Raw genomic sequence first — 22,465 nt, 5'->3', positions numbered from 1 at the left:
AAGAGTCTACCAGATGTGGCAGCCAGACCCGGCAGGGCAATAAACCGGGATCGATTTGATAAAATCATTTAACATTATATACATACATGATAATGTAATGCAGGGGTAAACAGCTTGGTTTACTTCGGAATAAGACTCTATCGGCAACAGAGGTTGGCATGGGTACCAGAACAACAGAATCGTAGCAGAGAAAAGGAAAGTGCCGATAAGGTAAGGTTATGAATCGATCTCTCTGTTTATTTCAATCTTTTTCTTCCGTTACTATAAAACACAGGGTAACAGTCCTATATCAATCCAATAGGACTGTTGGCAGGAGCAAGGGGGTCGAATTGGAGGTCTTCATGATCAGGCGTCTGATATACATGTACATGTTATGCACAGTTCGGGAACTGGGTGGTGTTTGATTCGTAGTTATAATATGATATCCCTTGTATACAAATGTGAATTGTTTCGATACTATGAGAGAGGAGAGGATCTACTGCAGGCGACTTCGTTTAGCTTAATCTGGCCCGTCTATGGATCCAGCCTATAGCGTCCCTTTAAAGTTGGCCTAACGAACACGTAGCTAACTCAAAAGCTAGGAAAAGACAAGCAGCGGTTAATGTACAAAGGCTGGTAATTGAAAACCTTTGGTTATTTACGGTGTAATGCAAATCATTTTTGATCAGGCTTTATGCATTTCACACACAGATCTCACATGGTACCAGATGTGATAATATTAATAATACAGCGGATTAATTGATGATTAATCTATATCAATAAGCATATGCCAATAATCTAATCAGCATATCATGCAAGTTTTGTCAAAATGTGATGTTTTACTTGGTAACAGTGTCTCGGCGAAGCGAATGGGCAGGGACGCTGTATAAACCTACAGCCTCAAAATGTGACTTGCAAATGGTTGATTTATGTGATTATTGTGAATTTTATAGCGTAAAGTCCGATAGGAGGTCGAGGGTCTTTCATACTCATGGTACTCGGGACCATGACCACCATATTAGGGGTCGCCCCGGGGGTCACCTCGGCCTAAAATGTCCAACAAACGAAACCATGCTTTATCCTAGGCCTTTTTACAATTATAATCACTGTTGATACATTCGTCAAAATAAGCGTGTTCTAACCGTACGGGCTTAATATGGGCATGTGTAATTACCTCTCGATATGGCCATACATATACATGTGGGTACCACAACATACCCAGCTGTGTACGCATTGGAATGATTGTCGTATGTGTTTTGGCCATGTGTAGTACAGGACCTACTCTTTAACAAATGGATACATCGTTCGAACGATTTTTTTGCAGTGCCTAAACTTGTGATGGTAACTATACGAGAGAGGTGGTGACTAGGCTTAGATTGTTGCTGTCCCTTTAAAAATATCAGGTTGGGACTGTGCCACTGGACCTTAAGGTAGGCACTGCACTTTCTTCGAATTGATAACTATTAGGGCAACGTTGACTATATAAGCAACCACTTTTACAGTCAGTGACTAGTTATGTCTCCACATAGTCTTTCATATTTATTTGAAAGACTCGGGTCTCCACAAGGAGGTTTCGCCACACAATCTTGTGCACTTTTTAAACGTGGGATAGTTGTGGATGAAGATGACTTTTCCAAGGAGGTCATTAAAACTGCAACACCGGCACCCATCGCTTCATTCGTAGATATTGAGTAGACACGTGATAAAGGAAGTTTTATGCATAACTTCCTTGATATTAACAAGTATTGTAACAGGGGCCAAACCCATGGCACAATCTAGTTCTTTAAAACGGTTGACGTCATACGTTTTGTAGAACTAGTTAGCAAATATCTGACGCTAGGAGGCGTCGTCGTAGCTTTTCGAATTAACACGAGGGAGCGGATTTAGTTACTTACTGCAAATGTCATCATGAACAACATTCTTCTTTCAGATGCCAGCACTTCGCAAATTACTCCACGCCGGCCACGATGACGATGACGAGGCATTCGAGCCCAGCCATTATGACCTCACAGCGCCGGGTTGTACAGGTGGCGACCCCTGGATATGGCAACATTTGCAACAGTGCGTGGAAGGACCGCAGCAGTTGCTAGGATTTATCATGGGCATGCTTGCGATAGCTGTATGGATTGTGATACATGTTATGTAAGTCAATTAAGTTCTCTTGATACCAGTTCTCGATCCTCATCAGGTTCGCTATTCAATGATACATCGAGGAATTCACAGAATCTTGGGTACAAATTAAAAGAGATCGTCGATAGGCTAAGTCAGGGGAGGTGTATCCTCGAAAAACCAGAGCCAGTCGTATCCTCCTAAGCCCAGTCCCCACCTCACACGTTACAAAAGCTCGGTCGTTAGTACCGAGTAGCCTGAAGTTCAGGATAGGGGAGGTTTTGCTATGTACGTCCAGGTTAATGGTGACGGGGACCACTCCGATGCTAACAGAAAATGGGACAACATTGTTAAGTCACGTGTGATTCCGACTCTTGACGTCATCCTATGACAAGGTTCGACGAAAGTGAAACCTATGTTTTCTTCTACTTGGAACTAATTTGTGAAGTAAAAGCACTGTTAATTAATAGGAAGTGACTATTTGGCAAGCCCGGCTCACCAAACAGCGCCTTTTTTCTGCCCTAGATGGAGAGCCGAACCCATGCATATTCAACCATCCAGGAGCTCATTATCATTCGTGGCAACACGGTCAGCAACACTGGAGTTACAGTGAAACGCCTTTAGAAATGCACACTAATGCATTTAACATGCTTATCAGTTAAATCACGTTTATGACTTTTTTTGTAAATCCATACAGTCATGTACATGTACATGCTTCTTCATGGATTATTGACCAAAACCCGAGTTTAGTAACTGAAATTGAATCGAGAGCAGGAAGTCGGCCATTGTTAAATATGCGCATATAAATTCGAATATGACATCACTGCTCTCTGATTGGCCAACATGTTGTAACCTCTCCGGCTCGCCAAAGAGGGTAGTATTTTTGCCCTGTTTGGCAAGCCTGGTTTGCCGAACAGGGTGGCTTTTTAGTGCTGTTTGGCAAGCGGCTCTCCAAACAGGACAAAAAAGATGCCTGTTCGGCGAGCGGCTTGCCAAATAGACCCGGCCTTAAATAACATCATAAGTATATTAAATTTATTGGCTGGTGATATTTGGCAAGCCGCTCGCCGAATAAATAGATCGGGTACATTGGTTATAAGGTCCTTCGCTATACATCCAGTAGTGTTGTTGACCGCGTTGCCATGTATGTTAATGAGCTCCTGGAGTGCTAAGTATAAATGAGTTCGACTCTCCATCCTGGGTAACATGGTGTTGTTTGGTAGGTCGGGCTTGCCAAATAGTCACGTTCTTATTATTTTCGTCTCTTCAGACTTTTACGCCTCCGCCATGAGCAATACACATCCAAGAAGGCGTGGTTCTCCGCCCTCGTCCTCCTTCACTTCACAGCGCCTGACTGCCTCAGCTTGCTCGGAGCTATCCTCGCCAAACAACTCTCTAGCCAAGTAGGTACACGTGTCGCCGTCGCCGCCCAGTATGCGATCATCCACCATCCGCGAAAATCCAGTGTCAGTCGTATCCTCATATAAGCTCGGTCTTTAGTGCCGAGTTTTGGTCTGAGGTTCAGCGATGCCAGGCACGTGTTACAATTGCGATATTACCCGCGCACCCTGTTCCAATATGCACCCCTGCCAGACACCCACCGTACACTGCTATGTCGCGGAGACCATTGTTTCCATATACACGAGATGAACATTAACACAATACTTCAGACATGTTGTCATCACTTTACCAACTCTCTGCCCTTTTTTCCAGATCATACTTGCCAGCTATTTGGTGCTTGCCGACATTGCTTTCTGGATTTACTTTGCCCTGGTCAAAATTTACCAAAATGGGGGATGGTGCTTTCAGAGATGTAAAGGTATTTATATATACTATGATTTTGGCTAAGCTAGATTGTCGTTTTCGGCATTCTGAAGTATTGAACTACACAAGACCATGAAGCTAAAAGGTCAATTGGTACTTTGGGAAAATCCACTGATGACGTCTCTGAACGACATAAACCTCACACGATGTCACTCGGACACCCTTCTGACAGCATTTCGCTGATGTCTGAATGACATCTACAATCCAAACGTGGACCGGCCTCGTCCCGTCGCATGAGAAGAGACGATCAGGATGGTGAAATAGACTTCCCCTGGAGTCTAGATGACATTATGAAGTACTAATGTCCAGATGACATAATTTGATATTCCGTGTGTGGGCCTCACTTATGATAGAATAATATTTTGGACAGACGGCTCATTTATCGAGTTGCTCATCAGTTATGATCACGTGATTGGTCGTCATCACCTTATCTCCTTTCTTTCTTTCCAGGCAATAAATATAACTATTTCGAAAAAGACCGCAATATGAACAATCTAGTATTTGTGACGCCGTTCGTGATATCCTTCATGTACTTAGGATCTTGGTTCCACTGGAGTAAACAATGGACGCCATTGGGGTCATCTAAAATAGGGACCGGCCTCCCCATGATGACGCACCGGACCCGGGTTCTATTGCATGCTGACCATGGCGGCCCCGACATTGAGATCGAGGTTGACTTTATGGTGAGTTTCTCCACCCTTTATTATTATTTAAAAAAATTTTTTTATTATTATAATAAAACATTTCTATAGCGCCCTATTCATAAAAGCAATGCTCTAAGGTGCTTTACATTTAAAATGTTCATTCATCACAGACTTGACATATGAAATATAAAAACACAGCTCCGAAAGTTAAGAAATACAATAATGTTGTCTTTAATCAAAGGTCTGGGCCCGGTTGCTCAAATCGACTGTTGTCACTAACGCTGGCGTTATCTTAACTCGGTGTTAGCTCAAATGGGCTTAACTGAAGGAGATAACGGCAAGTTAAAGTTAATGCCAGCGTTCGTGACAAAACTTGTTTTGACAACCAGGCCCTGCTCGACCACACCATGTTATTTTCTGGCTTTGTCTTTTAGAGGACCTATTTTTTGTTAGGCATGTTACTTTAAGATGACACCAATGATTTTGTTCTCCTTGCCATTTCTACATACTCCGTCACGAATATGACAGCTGATGCCTTTGCTCTTCCAATTACAGAGAGAATTGTTGCCAAAAATAGGTTACGGACTGGGCGTGGCGGCCATCTTGTTCACGTGGTCTGCGCTGCTCCACCAATCACAGTGGGTTGTAAGTATTAATGTGGTTCCGCATTGCTTACGTGTTCCGATTGACGAAGACGAATTCTTTGTAATCGTTGCAAGAAATCTGTTACATTACAAAGAATTCGTATAAAGCGTATTTAGTTCTTGAGCGATGCGGAAGATACGAATTTCTGAATAATATAATGGCCGGGTCTATTTGGCAAGCCGCTCGCCGAACAGGCATCTTTTTTTGTCCTGTTTGGAGAGCCGCTTGCCAAACAGCACTAAAAAGCCACTCTGTTCAAGCCGGGCTTGCCAAACAGGGCAAAAATACTACCCTCTTTGGCGAGCCGGAGAGGTTACAACATGTTGGCCAATCAGAGAGCAGTGACGTCATATTCGAATTTATATGCGCATATTTAACAATGGCCGACTTCCCGCTCTCGATTCAATTTCTGTTACTAAACTCGGGTTTTGGTCAATAATCCATGAAGAAGCACGTACATGTACATGACTGTATGGATTTACAAAAAAAGTCATAAACATGATTTAACTGATAAGCATGTTAAATGCATTAGTGTGCATTTAAGGCGTTTCACTGTAACTTCAGTGTTGCTGACCGTGTTGCCACGAATGATAATGAGCTCCTGGATGGTTGAATATGCATGAGTTCGGCTCTTCATCTAGGGCAAAAAAAGGCGCTGTTTGGTGAGCCGGGCTTGCCAAATAGTCACTTCCTAATATAATATGGAGAATTGGATTCTTATCAGTATATTAGGAAGCGTTACGCAACCGCTCGAACGACGAAATACGATTAACTCCGACTGTCTGTCGCAACAGAAAGTAATATGCTAATTTCTTTTAAGCGACACTCTCAAATTCAATTACGAATTGCATGTATTTTTTTAATAGAAGGTGTAGGCCTTTAAGAAAACGTCATTTTATCAAACCATCTGTCTTCTTTGGCAAAATTACACTGCAGCAATCAACTTAAGTCGGTTCTTCTCGTTGCAGTTTCAGGAAAAGAAGGTTCCAAAGGCACATATCGTCATTAATATGCTAATGATACTTGCTGACGTACTATACCTCATTAGCATATTCATGCAGAGTGTGGAAACTGGATTTATTCTTCAAACGCTACCGTGGACCATGACGCGGATGGGTACCATTGGGTTGAATGTAGGCGTATCCTTTTACCAAGTCCGCTTTCTCACCCTGCATATGAAGGAAATATCTTGCCCTGTGAATTCAGTCTCAGATCCCTACGAGAAGAACTATGCTTGGGCCGAACTGCCCGGCATCCATTACACACCACAAACCACCCATCCAAAAACAACTGGTCGTCCATTCGCTCCGGACGCAGTGGACCGGCCTCGTCCCTCACCATGACAGTTAGAATGGGATGACGACATGGACTGCACCGGGATTCTAGTCGCCCAGATCATCGGACGCCATGACAGCCTGCTATCCTTTGCGATGAGAAAACTGAAGACATCGCAGTTAGTAAGAGTAATTGGGTCCCTCTCATTTACGCAGGAACTCAGATGAACATTCGCCTCCTTGACAAATTGATCAGATTTTATTCCAAGCCTATTTAAACATCACCCAGAGATTAGCGGGCCACGAGATAAACAACGATGTAGCCATGATTCTAAGGTAGGGAATCATCAATAGAAATTAATAAGATATGGCTCAATCTGCTTTTTGAACGTTTTCTTATTTCTGTGGAGTAAACATCATCACAGCTGGCAACCATCACGGATTTATAGCAACCATCATCCCGGGAAACTTCAATCTTCATCGAAGAATCTTATGTAATCTGTTCTTCTTTTTGAGATATCTTGTGGGACTTGTATTTTTCTGGTACGCAATTAGATATTGCTGCCATCTGTTATGAGAACCATGAATTAATAGTGTACGATGTCCTTTGTGCTCCGAGCCCTTGCACTATCAATAATGCATAGTTTTTGCGATAGGTGGCGACACTGTGTATCTGTTCTTGTCACCATTTTTTTTCTTCAAAATTTTACACATGTTCTGAAGCCCTTCATTTACTAGGGTCTTGATTTTTCAACATCATGCTTTTGAAGGAGCAACGAAATGGAGGATATGGTCGAGACAGAAGAAGACGAAGGAAGCGGTGAGGACTGCCCTCTATTGGAGGTGCCAAAGAAAAACAAATATATCCGAAAGATGAGACGAATGGCCCGGCAAATGGAGAAGCAGGAAAAAGGACAGGTACGAATGCTTTAAATGAGTGAGCAAGTTTTCCTATCAGTGGATTTGTTCTTTTCCTGTTTCAATAGTAAAATAGTTTTCTGAAAGTGCTTGAAGTTTTTTCTTGAGAGCAGATTTACCAGACGGTTTCGATCCCGCCAGGAGAATCGGTCACGGTTATGACGATGGTACGGTTTGTGCATGACTGACCAATCAGCTAACAGAGAACTGCACACCTCATTATGCATGATTTACGTCATTTGCTGGCACTGTTAGCTGATTGGTCAGTTTTGCGCAAACAGTACCATCGGCATATCCGGGATCTAAAGGCCGGTTTACACATGCAACTTTTTAGGAGAAACACATAGAAACTAAGAGAAACTTGACTGACAGGCTATGTAATTTGTTTCTTCATGTTGCATGTGTGAACTGGTCAAGAAACATGAAGAAACATGATGAAACCTTGTGAAACTAGGAGAAACATGAAACAATTTACGAACATGCTCGTAAATTCTGGACAGGTTTCATCAAGTTTCTACAAGTGTCGATTACATTTCAACTCTGTGGCCAATCAGACTGTGATAAAAAGTCATGTGATTTTTACTCCATATCCAAAATGGCAAAATGGCTAAAAGTGACAAGTCAAATGCATATGAGTGTTTCATAGTGTTTCACTGTGTAAACGTCCAAGGTAAGGTTTCTCGATGTTTCATGTTTCTCAATGTTTCTCCATGTTTCATTGGAAAAAGTTGCATGTGTAAAGCGGCCTTAAGTTCTTAAAGGTCGTATTTGTTTGTTGTCACGACTGGGCGCTCATTTGCTTTCAGCTACGCCTTTCTGTAAGCCTGTTTACCATACTATGAAATGCCAAGTTTCTGTGATTTTGCATGCATTATAACTGAACTCCGGCAAGGTTTCTTCATATTTACCTCAGCCACAAGAAAATACAATGAACGCGAATAATGATGTAGGCTAATAAAACTTCATTCTTGACGCTTGTCGGTTGCCTACCTGCCCGGTTGAAACACATTGTGATTATCGTTCCTTCCTTGCAGTCCTCTGAAGATGAATTATTTTCTGACGATGAAAACAAAAAGACTGTGATTCCCCATTCAGACATCGAGGTAAAATAAAGCTCCGCGCAAACGAGCGAGTTCTGTCGCTGCGACCTGCGATTGTAACTACTGCTTTGTACGTCAAAAAACCCTTCTGCGGGTAAATCCGGTAATCGTTGGGTTATATATACAACACAGGTTGATGCGATTACCGATTCTTGTCGTAGCCACCAGCGATGACCAGACGATCATGCGCGCAGGTCGGACTGTTAACGCTCCTCAAAACGCTCTATTTAGTTTCGGGGTATCCTTGGATCGGCGAGTACGATCAGCCTGACCGTACACAATTTGAAAAAATTGTTTCTTGTTTAAACTCTAAATATTCACAGTCCTTGCCTAAAAATTCCCCAAAGTTCCCTGCTTCGACCAAGAACATTTTGCAGTGGTCTATATTCAGTATCACGACGGCGGATGCCTGTGAGGTCCAGCGTTGTGTGATCGAGTCACAAATTCCAAAATACCGGGATTTAGAACGAACCGCACTTTACAGTGTAAATGCACTATGTGCAATTGAAGCCTCGTTTTGAATTCAGCGGTAATGGTTAGGCAACCATAACCGCTTGGGTTGTTGCAAAATGTGGAAGCTATCAGAAGCATATAAACTCACATTTTCGTTGTGTTAATATGAGATATTTCAGAATAGAAATTGACGCCTCACTGTCGGTATTGATTGTCTCAACAAAACCGCTCGGGTGGAGCTGAAATATTGGCCAAAACCTTGGCTCTGCCTGGGTTTTGGTCCAAATTTTAGCTCCACCCCGCGGTTTTCGTAATACAACCAATACCTCCAGTTCGGTGTCAATTCCTTAAATTTAAAAACAACAATACAACAGGCCGAGAGACAAAAACAACGTCTATACATTATACTTGTTTAAAAAATATTCCTCCTTTATTTTCAGCTAGAATTAGACTTAACCGATGAAACACTTCAGTATGAACTCTCGAACGAAGAAGTTTACAACATCTTAGCAGCAGAGGATAGACAAGAAACGACACTCCCTGGACAACATTCGACACACGCCGTGTTACCAATAGGGTCACCTGGCGAAGATTCGAATGAAGAAAACGAAACCGTTATATATTTTCATGAAAAGACAGAAACGCTAGCGAGAGCGGATGATGAAGCCAGTGATAGTTTAGTGAAAACTGGTTCTAAGGATTACCACCAGACGGTGTTCCTTACAGACGAAAGCCTCCTGAATTCACCTGGGTATGCGGTTCCGGAAAAGTGAGCTCTTCCGAGGATAAAAGGGCGTGGATACCAAATTCACGGGCGCATTGTCCTTATAGACTTCTCTTTCCTGAATTGAGGTACTGTTGTGTAAATACCCAACAAGTCACAAGGAAACGATTATGATAGGTCTAGTTTTTAACTGACGGCGTTTTGAAAAGAATCGTTTTGACATCGCGTGATAAAGTCATAGCCGTACAGGTGATCAAGAGCGCAACGAAGTCCAAAGCTAAGCGGAAACTATGGTACCATAAGCGCTATCTTATCAACAGTTCTGTTACATTTTAGGCAGAATGTTGGACCCGCAGTGGGAAAGCCATCCGCGCTCAGAATACTCCCAGGAATGGCTTGAACAGAGCGTACAATAGTTCTCCGGCGGCGGCCGCAGCACGGAGAGAATGCCAGGGCGACCCACGGGAGTCGAAACCACCATCTCATCAGGGTAGACTCCCGAGGTAGCTCATTCTCCATTCTAAACGTTGTCTTCTTCTTATGAAGGCGGGAGGACTGAGGCCGTCAACACTGCGTCAGGAGTGTACACTAGAGAGGAAAAAAGCGGTTGTTTTGGTCAAATTTGCTCAACGTGCCTCTGTAAGAATACCAAGTCATTGATGGACTTGATGGCCAGTTTCGAATAAATCATCTTTTTATACAAAAGCCGACTTCTATCTTTCTTTGGTTTAAAGCTGTCCACCTGAAGTCCTAGGGCGCGACGTTTCCCGCTTCTGACGCCGCCGCGCGTAAACTACGACGCTATGCCCCATTGGGAAATAGCACTGCTAGCGCCATTGGTGGGAAGCGAATGAGTATGATCAAAAGAACTGACGCCAATTTTTTAACTACCAATGAAAATAACCGCTGGGGCTAAGCGTTGTTTTCACACCATGATGTGAGAAAACGTCTGCATCAGATTTACACGGTCACCAATATTTTTGCCTTCACTGTACACTATATTTCCATCCAGTATGACTTTGTACGTGTGGCGTACAGTACACGAAGAAATAATTTTCACAGGACAAAGTAGGCCTATAAAACCGTGTCAAATTCCTAGACATTGGACAGACGAAGGGAACGCGGAAATCCCCAGGGCCTAAGATAATTGAACTAATTTGCGGTATGTGACCGCATATTGCACTCACTTAAGAACAAACGGAAGTTAGTTCAAAACTTTGTAGGAGGTACGAACATTTTTCTCATTTTTGAAATATGTCTAACATGTTTCGTCTGTGCCCGTTGGCTTTGCGAGTGTCCGACATGAGAAGAAACATCCCAATTGATAGTCATTGAAGTTGATATTTCACACGGTCGTTGCATCTCGAGGCACTGCATATAAAATGGCGTGAACGATAATTATAGTGATGGCGTCTTTCTAAAAACTATGCTCGGCACCACCTGTTGATTAGTGCCAATGAAGAGAGGCAGCGCCTTAGAAAATTTAAATATGTGATTTTCGGGCACCTCTAGGTTAAAAATAGAAGTCGTTTCATGTTTCTCGCATAAACGCGAATTCGACGATGTGTCATCCCCTAAATCTCCCACCTTCCTGGTATGGGCGAACTTGGTATCTCTAACTGCAGTATGACCCATCCCAAGCTTACAACCGTCACGGCAAGACCTTGTTTTTACACTACCAACAAACCCACATACAATACAAGTGCATTTCGTGGCGAGACGGGGGCGAATAGCACGCCGGCTCAAGCATCCTTCAATGACGTCATCGCATGGGGTACTGACGTCACAGTAAACATGGAAGAAACGACGTAGCGTTGTCATGACGTTGTATCATAGCAACGTCGCAACGAAAAGAGACTAGAAGATCTTGTCGAGGCATTTTTGTTTCGAAAGGAGAGGTAAATATGCTTGAGACGCATTCTGTGCTGGACGGCCGTTTTCGGTAACTTGAACAAAGTCATCTAGTGTCCTAGAGAGTTCCACCGCAGAGCTCCAGAGCTTTATGGTCACGGTGGTGTCCCTTAGTTTGGCCAGAGTTCCTCTCTATTCTCCGAACACGTTAATAATCTTGGAAAAACACCGAAGGTCAAGTGCCTGGACTTATGCATCTTGACTCTATTTGCGTCACCACCATCGGTCTCCACTATTCGGCGAGTGACTTTAGCAGCGATCTCAAATCATTGCGGGGTCAAGATGGCGCTCATGTGGGCAGTTAAACAAACTGGCAGAGGGGTTAACATCTTCACAAACTCACAAAAAAGGCTTCAGAATAATATTTCTGACGGGAAAAGAATACTTTGATACTTTACTCATTTCAGAACTCGAAAGGTAAATTTTGCCATGGCGGAGTCAGATTGCGCGCCACTTATGGAACCTGACAACAACATCAAGATATCTCAGCTCCAAGGGATAAATTTAGAGCTCGGCAAGTACACGCAGATGCTGGAGGAAATTATCTTTAAAGTGCTGCAACGCTGCAACGACGGTGATGCTGCCCCCTACGAGCGGATACGGAAAATGACCTGCGGGAACGCGATGGCAACACGGCGGAAACGCCTCGCTGTTCGGCGGGAGATATTTTCTGGCCGGGCACTACGTCGACTCTGTAAAATACTAGACGAAGCAAACAGACCGACTATTCGGACCCCGGAAGGTCGTCAGCCAGTTAATCCTACTGTTAAAGTCAAACGCTTGTTTGGTGTGCTTGCGAGCGCCGTAGCAAGAAAATCCGTCAGCCATGTGCAGGGTGTTCCGGTTGCACAGGAACCACCATCGGCATCGCAGGAATCAGAGTTTATGGACAGCATCAACAACGAGCGCAAGGGGTCGTTTACGATCTTTGCCGAAATTGCTTCCACGGATGGCATGGTGAGGGAGGCAGACAGCGATTCCAATCTGATCGACGAGGCCGCCCTGGCCCAGGTCGAGAAAGAACTATTAGAAGAAGAAACGGCGAGGGAACGCGTGCCTGAAAATACGCCTGTCGAAGACTTGAAGCAAATTGAAAAGTTCAAAATTGCCAAAAATGACGACTCACCTCTTGAACTTGATTCAAAATGTGATGCTTCTATTGCCAGTTCAAACTTGATTCAAAATGATTCGATACACGAGAACGTTCCCAAGAATTTGCGACCCGGGAAGATAATTTTCACCGCGGCCCCTAGGTGGCGTATCCGTGGCAAGGCCATGTCGGAAAGAGCTCGGACCAGAAAGTATCATAGTTGTTTTGTGCAGACTGCAGCTGTCCCGTCCCAAACCAAGATTCCTAAACCAGTACCATGGCCGAATACGAGTACCAGTGGACCACGCATTGCGTTTAAAGAAACGGCGAAAAGTAATGATGGTAAAAACGTAATGAAAACTGCGGAATATGATGACGGCAAAAACGTAATGATGACCAAGATTCCAGTCAGCGCGGCGGCGACGTCGTTTCGGGCCACAAATCAGGCGAAGTCGGTCAGGTAGCACAGAGCGATGAATTATAGTGATACTAGTGGCCGGCTTCGAAGTATTTCACCACGTGGAGATTTTTAGAGATGTAATTCGCGAAGACGACACACACATTTTCAAAATCTTTAGTTTTTCATCGAGGAAGGAAACACTTCACGCAATAAAAATTGTTAAAGTATTAAGTAAAAGTATAGGACACGTTCAATAAAACATGTATTTGATAGATACTGTCTTGTATAAGTCTTTTAAGATGGGTACGATGAGAAGACCTGGCCCAGGTCGAGAAAGAACTATTAGAAGAAGACACGGCGAAGGAATGCGTGCCTGAAAATACGCCTGTCGAAAACCTGAAGCAAATTGAAAAGTTCAAAATTGCCAAAGGATTCACCTCTTGAACTTGATTCAAAATGTGATGCAACTATTGCTAGTTCAAACTTGATTCAAAATCTTTCCTGGCCACTATTTCATTCGCATTGGGGTGTAAACCCGTGCCTTTGATTGTCAATAACGCACTAGCCAGTTCTATACCACTTTTGAGATCTGCCAAACTGAAAATAAACAGTAAACAACCCCATAAATTATTTCTAATTCAAAGACGTCATGGAATGACGTCACGCCCACACGACCGTAACGAGGCTGTGTTGTCATGGCGCTTTATGACATCACGTCAGAGCATGCCGCAACGAGGCTTGGTTGTCAAGACCTCGCAGCATAGCAACGTTCCAAGGGAGGGGCGAAAACGACGCGCAGTTCTTTTCAAGCTTTGCAGACGTGTTTATGCACTGAAGAGAGAGAGGTAAATATGTTACAGATAATGACCGATAAAACAGTCACTTGTCTTCGGAAAAAACGTAATCGTTCGATTTAATATTGATCGAAAGCCGCAGCGTGGTCATCAATTTTTGTCCCTCCGTTGACCGCAGCAAACGAGAGATTTTCGTCGCATGCCGCGATAATGATCGCAGGTCGCAGCGACAAAAGTGCTCATTTGTAGATCGCTATAAAGACCCACCGCGCGCACAGACACGATCATCTCATTTCTGCCAACATTTCAAATTCTTTCATCTCCGTTCCTCCATTTACTTTATAACTCTGACATTTATTTTGAGATTCCGAGCTCACATCTATGCATACACATCACTATACGAAGACATTTCTTTACAGTGATTTATCAAGAACACACCATATATTTGTATGATGGGATGAACATACATGTCTATCAGCCAAATGCAATTCGCGGGTTAAAAGCACTAATTTGGAGACATACATTTGGGAACATGTACATGTATTTCACTTTATCACGGACGTAATTATGAATACACGTCCGTTGACTTCATTCTGTAGCTAACAGTAAACACAGTTGCTATTTTACAGTTTCAGAACCCAGAGCTGCCATGGCTGGTCAACAGGATTTTCCACGAGTGGTCCAATCGGACAGCTTTGTAGAGGTGCACAGGTCTATAGCTGTCCGATCGTCTGCCTCATACACAATCAGTAATTCGCCTGATGTGGAAGCGAAAAAGCACGGATCAGAACCGAACGCCATTTCGGAGGACGCATGGCCCGAAATTAGATTGAACAGGCTTGCGACGGAAGAATCGTACTCCAAAGTATGGCCCGAGATTGAAGCAACTACTCTGGGACTGGACGAGGACCAGGGGTGGCATGATTGCATTGAGGACGACGCCGCAATAGAGTGGCCTGAGATTGGGGAAACGGATGCAATCCCTAACTCGGTGGCAATTCCACAGCATTTATGGCCCGAGATACAAGTGCACAAGTCTATTCCTTGTGCAGACGCCGTGACGGATATTACCGTAATTACCAAATCATCAGACGTCATTTCTTTTTGGGAAATGACCGGAACGCCTAACTATACAGACGCCAGTAAGGAGCTGTCAGAGGACGAAGCAGACAGCCCCGGTCTATTTGGATCTTCTGCTATCTTCAATGGGTCGGAGATTGAAGAAAAGACGCCCGAAAATGCAGACGACATCACTAAGTTGCCTAGGTATGGAGCATCCTACACCATCTTGGGGAGGCCCGGGATTGGCGCAGGAACGCCTGAAAAAGAAAACTCCATTGGGGAGATGCCCGGGAAGGGAGTCAACAATGTTGGGCTCACTGAATCGTATACAGTCTTTGATGGACCCGAGACTGGAGAGAAAACGCCCGAGACTGAATCAAACAATTCCGGATTTCGGGAACCTGCAATCAATGCGAAGACCCCAGAGGAATTGGCGATCAGATTTGAGCAGAATAAGTACATGCTGATGCTGGAGGAGATCTTGTTTACTGTTCTGCAGCGCTGCAACAAGGGAATTTCGACGCCATTTGACCGGTTGCGAGACCTGAGCTTCCGCGACGTCGAGCAAGCTAAACGTAAACGCCTGACGACCCGGATTGAGATTTTCACATCGAGCGCACTGCGCAGACTCTGTATGATTTTGGACGTGGCGGGCCGCCATTACATCGAAGATTGCACCCCCTTGTTTGGTGAGATATCCTACGCTGTATCCGACAGAGCCATCAGTCAGGCCTTCTATCTCCGAGGTGGAACCAAATTGTGGTCTCGTGATCGAGAAATCCGGTCCGAGTCCGAAAGCATGGCGGAAATGCACGAACACACTACGTCATTTACCAACGTTGGCACAACCCGCTCCAAACGTCGTGTCTCTTGGTCTGTATCCAAGCCTGGAGTATCCAAATCCGGGATCTCGAAGCCCAAGATCGCCAGTTTGAGAAAAGCTGAAAGCGGAGCACATGTGAACAGAATTCGAAAAGCAGCGACCGCCCGAGCAGAAGCCAAACTTCAGAAGGAAAAAAGTAGCATTGTGGAAAAGAGGAAAAAAGTCAAACCCTACGAATATCAATATCCTCTTTGCGTCGTCGGCCCGACAATTCCTGCCACGAATCCAAGGAGTTTAGTTTCAGGCGAGGGCGCCAGATGTCTCACCAGTTGCCGCACGGCCAAGAAATCGTCAGCCCTCGTGCTACCGTTTGCAACCAGGATCCCGAAGCCACGCAATAGAGCAAAAATTGTGGAAAAGGAAACGGGTGAGGGCAGCGGTAAGGATGTCATGAAGACTAAGATTCCGATCCGCGAAAAGACCAAAACATGCAAGGGTGTGTCAGTCAAGCCAGTCAAGCCGTACGGACTCAATGAGCAGAGTTACAGCAGATGGTTATTGTCCAAGTCCTTTGGCGCCCAATAGACCGATAAATAAGCGAACAAAACGAACAAAAGACAATATGATTTGATATTTAGCAAGAAACCACGAACAAAATATCTTACTTTCATATATATTCAAGAATAAAACAGTCAATTGTCTGAAAATCTCATAGGCAAGTTTCAGATCTGTTTGTTTTTAGTTCACTGTTCAATTGTGACAAGTCATGTGGGTCCAGGTTATTGTCAGTTTTAGTTTATTTTGGGTCAGTGATAATGAAAACCAGCTCGCGGCAAAATGCGTGGGAGTGTATAAAATACGGCACGGTTTGTGTGGCGGCAAGGTCACTTTCAGTGTGAAGATGCGTCGCACGTCTATTCATAATGATGGACCACCCTAAACCCGTCTACTTCTGAATCAATGTGCAAATAAATAAATTTGAAGGTGTCTGAGTGATTGTTTCTTCGCGACGCCCGAGCTGCCAAGTGGCGCGGGCTGCGCTTTATGTCATGCCGCTGCTCCGGTCCGCGGAAGCTACTGACAGAACAAAGCTTGTTTTTAGATCGACCCATCCTGTGCTTGATTCATCAGTGCTCACTATTGCGGTACCAGTGACACAACGGAAAGCCATTATAATTACTCGCTGACAAATTTGCGGTTGAAGCGGACCGTACCGCTGTGCGCGTTGAACTCTCTCACACCTACACTCGAAGTGATGGGCGTCGAGTGATTACGTATTGCGTAATCTAAAATTGAGGAGAATCGTTGAGCATTTGAATTAACAATAACTTGCAATTTCCTTGTTATGTTTAATAGAAGATGACCCGCTTTTGCGTCCGAATTATCATTGTCGTAATCTTTTTGATTTTTCTCGCTTCATTCAAACGGCGACTGAGCAATCTGGCCTGAGACCAACGCTCTAACGGCTAAAATATACTACGATGCATTTTTAAATAATTATATTGTCAATATTTAAGTATCGACTACGAAACGCGGGCACATGACGTCTGGCACGTCACGACCAATAACGACACCTGTGACGTCACGCAACTCTCGATTTGTCAAGTTTTCCGGAAGTTCATACCATCAGAAAACGCGAATTTTCGGCACTGCGAGTGCAATTTTTGGGCCTTGAACGAATGCAGCAATCCCGCATCTCCAAGGCTAGCATCTGCGGGGAACATTGCGGTATCTCCACGCTGATACCGGTACCTTTTGTTTACCTTTTCTGTCGAATCGAGACCGATACTCGATTGTCTGAAGTGCATGATTCAGCCAAACCGGACTCACACAGTAGGCCCGCGACCACAAATTATAATATTTCACACGGTTAGTCTACCCTTTAGACAAACCGACTCGGAAATACTTGACAAATTGTCTGCTAAGCAGACGAGAAATTATTTATTTTAAACCAATTAACACAATGAGGATCTCTCTCAGACATGATCTACCTAGGTGCAAAGTCAGACAGCAAAAGAAACCGCACTGGCGCGTCAACGGAAGTCACTCAACAATCAAATAACAATTTGCGGCGGCACGTTCACTTGGAGCTGAGTGGGAAGTCATTCAACAATCATCGGCCAATTTGCGGCGCGTATGACTGACAACAACTGACAACATTTCCGTATATCCTTCCAATAATACTTGTAAACTTGTAAATAATGTTCCAAATGCAAACACTTTCTGGTCAGAGTGGCGGTTGTACCTGGTTGAACGTGGTCAAGTGTCTGTGTGGGTTATGGTCTGCAGGTAGGTCAATGAGCCAGCGTCCTCGGTCTGCAGCCGACCCGGAACGATGCGTCACCGTTTCTCTTTTTTAAACGATGGTTGCTCATCTATTATCGTGATTAGGCCTACATGTGAAAAAAGTCAATAGAGCATTTACCAAAAATAATGATTGGTTCAGTTTGCAAGGTTAATTTCGGGGTTTCGCTACTTGATTACGTGAAATAGTGTCCTCTTGCCCTGCTGACCCCTCGAACAGTTAGGACACCATAAAAATAGCAGTGGACAATTTACCACAAAAACAACCCTGTTCTTTTTTCGTCCAATTAGACAGTCATCTATTTACGCACGGAATTGCGTGATATTTGTTCCGCGTGTGGCATCCAAGGCTTTTCAGTCGGCGTGACGGAAGTAGGCGGGACAAACGTGGGTGACGCGAAATTACTCCAATCTGTTGCCGCGTCGCCGAATCGGTTACCTTCCTGGGCGGCCGCGCACAAGTCGGAAATTCAATTATCATGAATGGATTGTATTCCCTTCTTCAATTACATTAAATTATCAGTTCTTCTCTCACACAATGAAAACATTTGTCAAATAGGTTTTTGCGACTCTCATTTTAGCTATTTTTGACCTCATGACTGAGGCCGTGGCCCCAGGCCAAAAGGAGTGACCACTGTCCAAACTCGTCATTGAGGTAAAATGAGACAACACGGTTGCAGCCTCTATTCAATCTGATTTAGTGTGTGGACAATATTTGCGACATCTGTGTGGGGGAGGGGGGCTATTTTTACGGCCATCAAATTCAGTTAAAGAAAGGTGCGGCAAATAGGTTGTCTTTTTGAGTGGTGGTCATCTGGATGGAGATTTAGTGCCACACGCCTTAACAGTGGTCTGCGCGCCCAAGTATTTATAACCACTGTTACCAGCGTAATAGTTTTAAACGTTGGCTGGACTTGGACTTACATAGGAATCGTGCAGCAAAAATATCCCTGTTTCAATAAACAACCGTTATTTATCAAAAATTAAGAATGATTGACACCAGGTTGTCAGATTTTCAAAATTTTCGGAGAATTGGAATTCTAGCCCGAGCCATTGCAATTGGCTAGAGAGAGGGCCGCATATTTGTAACTGGTGCTGGTCTGAAGTGTCAATTGTGATCTTAGTTCTGATCGCATTTGGTGAAGTGTTCTAGATTTGTGAGTTCTGTTTAGAGTTAAGAATATTATAGCCCGAGTACAATCATGGCCCTTACAGTGTAGAAAACAGCTGGCAGAACACTATATGATGCTAACAGAGTCTTTAATTGTACTGAGGGTATAATTGTACCGCCTTTCCTTACATCAATAGTAATTGGGACTGGTTCTGATTTTGGTGGTCACCGTATCTGTTCATGGGGTCAGGTCACAGTTTAAGGTCATAAGGTCATTATTTTGCCCCCTTTAAATCAAGCCGCGTAACATTATTATACGCGCCTTTTACTCTGTAATCATGGCGGTGATGTAATAGTTTTGACACCGGGATCGTCCTATTTTACGGAACATGAATAGCCGCCGAATGTTGTCTTTCTTCTTTTTATCTGAAGAGTTGACGGTCTTTGGTTACACCCGTGTTTTAATGAGATACTTGGCGGTCAGTGGGTGCGATGTGCTTGGATGCCACTGGCCACTTAGGGCTGCGCTGTGCACGCTGAACAGTAACAGACACGATAGATCAAAGCAAATCCCATTCTCCACAAAAAAGAGGTAAGAATACAGTTGACAAACGAGCGAGCAAGATTTGGCCCCATTTACGCCGACCCGGACACCGCTTACATAAATTGGTCACACCAAACCTTGACGAAGGTATACACAGCATATAATAATGACAATCGGCTATTTTGCACTCATAGAGAACCGTTGCTCGCCAGGTGGTTGGTCGCTCGCTCAGTCTGACAATCTCGGCCAATGTAGCCTGAGCGTCTGTGTGTCTCCTTCTGCGGCTAAACTTATATCCCACGAAAATTACAAGTCATGTGACGTTTACACTCATTAAAAACACAAAATGTTATTTTCAAATTTTTAACACAGTGGATTCTTTCGGTTAGGAAACATAGGAACCACAGAAGAAAAGTAAGAAACCCAGACTATAATATTTGGAATAGTTGACCTTAAGGAACGCTCCGAGGAAAAAATAACTGGTCTTAGAATATCCTGATGTTTCCTTAATCTTTCCGTATACTTTCAGCAACACAAAGGTGCCACGGCATGATTTTATAAGACTTCTCAAACCACAAAGACTTCACCAACAGCTAGGAGAAAACAGGAAATAATTATTGAAAAATTGACGTCGGTGAGTATCGTCGTAATGCCACCGTTTGTATTACAATTACAAGGGCATGTCCTAGGCAAACAGTGGGCATAGAAAAGGAGGAAATGTTATGCCTGGTCCAAGTGGCAAGGAAATCTATCATTAGCCAACACTTCCGAAGCCGATCAGTGCGCTTTTCGTGTGGGGCCGCTTTCCATTCTTCGTTTCACCCACGTGTTTGTGTTTTGGACGCAACCAAAACAAACTCTCGTGTGCTGTTGTTTCAGTCACTCCGGCGACACCGTGTGAAGTCGACACTTTAATTGCTTCAAGGGCCAGGATTCGACGGCGACACTTCTTCGAGATCTGATCGATCTCGAAGAAGACCACTGTCACTGATCATGCCCACAATGTTTTGTTTTTTGACCCAAGACTTCACCTGACAAAATCGAATCAAGTGAACGATCGCAACTCTCAAGGGCAGGCGTCATTTTGAAAATGACTAATGCGATATTTGGGGATAATTTTCACGAAGGTCACCAAAACTTCCGCCGCGGCGCGTTTTCGTTAAGTACAAATCTTTGTGATAACATTCAATTGATTGTATACCCCGCTGACATGAGGAAGTACACTTCCGCCAAATGACCCAATAATAATTTAAATCAACACTTCGGTTTTGTGAACAGCCAATTTTACTTGCTTAGGCGCATTGGCGGTCGAAACAGGCATGAAATTAGCTTCGATTTGTATATATTCTCAGTCATAACAAGTTTGACCAAGATTAGACAGTAGAGAGGTTTAGATTTTGAGCGAGATCGAGGACAAGGTGGCCTTTTGAGAATGGATAGTAGCGTTGCCTGTTGTCTCGAAATGCAATGAAAAAGTGTGTCCTTACCGTCTGGGATGGCTAGAAACAGTAGGGAATTTTCGCAAAACCCCAAAACACCGACGTGAACGCCTACCCATATTCGTTCTCCCGATAACTGTCCAACGTCCACCAGAAAAAAATATTTTCGTTCTCTTTCTCGTATTAAAATCTTGACCTCTCTAATGTTAGGTCGTTGCCGAAGTTATGGCGTAATGCTTTACCATCAAACGAATAAGTTACGATTTTGAATTGCCATCTCGGGGGGCGAAGATTTAACGCCCACGTTCGACCCTTTATAAATCAATTCTCAAAAGAGACATGTGAGTCTACTGATGGGTCCTTTTCATGTCGTGAATCGTTTTACCGCGGGGTATCAATGATTTTATTAGGACATTCCTCGTCGGCTGGAGTTACATGGGATTCACGTCGTCACTTGTCATGAAACACTTGTCACGCGTTAGCTGACTTAGGCTTGAAAAAACGACGTGAATGAAAGCGACACCGTGAATTGTTTAGCCCGCTCTTTGGAGATGACTTGTTCGTTCTTCATGTCACTCTTTAGAAGTAAAGCGTGACGCGTTACATGTGATAACATGTAAACATTATCACGTCGTTGTCGCGCCACTATACTCAGGTTATCCTCGTTAGACTGATCCAGGCAGTGTCTTCGAAAGTACACTAATTGTCACGAGTCACTGTCAAAAGCAACAACCTCTTTAACATACCGGCATGGTTATTTTTAAATGTACCCATGACATGAACCTCAATCAGGTCGATGACACTGTGATATTATTTTATCATGGGAAGTATTTCTATTAAGGGGAGTTCACCGTTCGTAATTGCTGGTGGCGATGCAGTTGTACACAATGCTCTAGTGCAGTTATTATGCATACGAATTTTCTGAAACTTGGCATAAATAGTAATTGTTTATCTGACTACACTAAGTCAATGTTGAAATTCATATGCAGTTGGTATTTACGCAATTGGAAATATCAAATTCAATTATAAATGTCAAATTTTTAACGAACAGATGTTCGGGAAGTACAATGAAGAGTAGGGCATATACCACGAGAGTATAAACAATGACACATAGCTCACTGCGTGGTATCAAACCCTAAAGTAGGCCCTGTTATTTTACATTGTACTTGACTTGAAGAGAGATGAGAAATAGGAAAACCAAATTCCTATGGGGAAGTCCGAAATTGATCATTGTCATTGATGTGTTGTTTACATAACGCATATTACCGGTGGCCTGCCACGTGTGGAGGGTACTTTGACTGAGATGATTAGGTCACA

The 22,465-nt window shown here is 43.7% G+C and overlaps 1 protein-coding gene across 1 annotated transcript; it reads left to right on the top strand.

Moving 5' to 3' along the window:
* Positions 1–109: 109 nt before the first annotated feature.
* Positions 110–10,372, top strand: LOC135496864 (lysosomal amino acid transporter 1-like). Its single transcript, XM_064786423.1, has 11 exons — positions 110–210; positions 1,910–2,121; positions 3,359–3,491; positions 3,802–3,907; positions 4,363–4,595; positions 5,112–5,201; positions 6,170–6,340; positions 6,732–6,811; positions 7,246–7,393; positions 8,428–8,496; positions 9,387–10,372. The coding sequence occupies exons 2-11, from the start codon at positions 1,910–1,912 to the stop codon at positions 9,717–9,719; spliced, it is 1,575 nt and encodes a 524-aa protein (XP_064642493.1). The 5' UTR covers positions 110–210; the 3' UTR covers positions 9,720–10,372.
* Positions 10,373–22,465: the final 12,093 nt, after the last annotated feature.

This window comes from Lineus longissimus, chromosome 12 (genome assembly GCF_910592395.1).
Source record: "Lineus longissimus chromosome 12, tnLinLong1.2, whole genome shotgun sequence".
NCBI lineage: Eukaryota > Metazoa > Nemertea > Pilidiophora > Heteronemertea > Lineidae > Lineus > Lineus longissimus.
This window is presented reverse-complemented; position numbering and strand designations above follow the sequence as displayed.

Coding starts and splice junctions, on each gene's coding strand:
- LOC135496864 (XM_064786423.1), top strand. CDS start 1,910: ATGCCAGCACTTCGCAAATTACTCCACGCCGGCCACGATGACGATGAC. Junction 6,341..6,731: donor CCATTGGGTTGAATGTAGGC/GTATCCTTTTAC, acceptor CAAATTGATCAG/ATTTTATTCCAAGCCTATTT. Junction 8,497..9,386: donor TTCCCCATTCAGACATCGAG/GTAAAATAAAGC, acceptor CTTTATTTTCAG/CTAGAATTAGACTTAACCGA.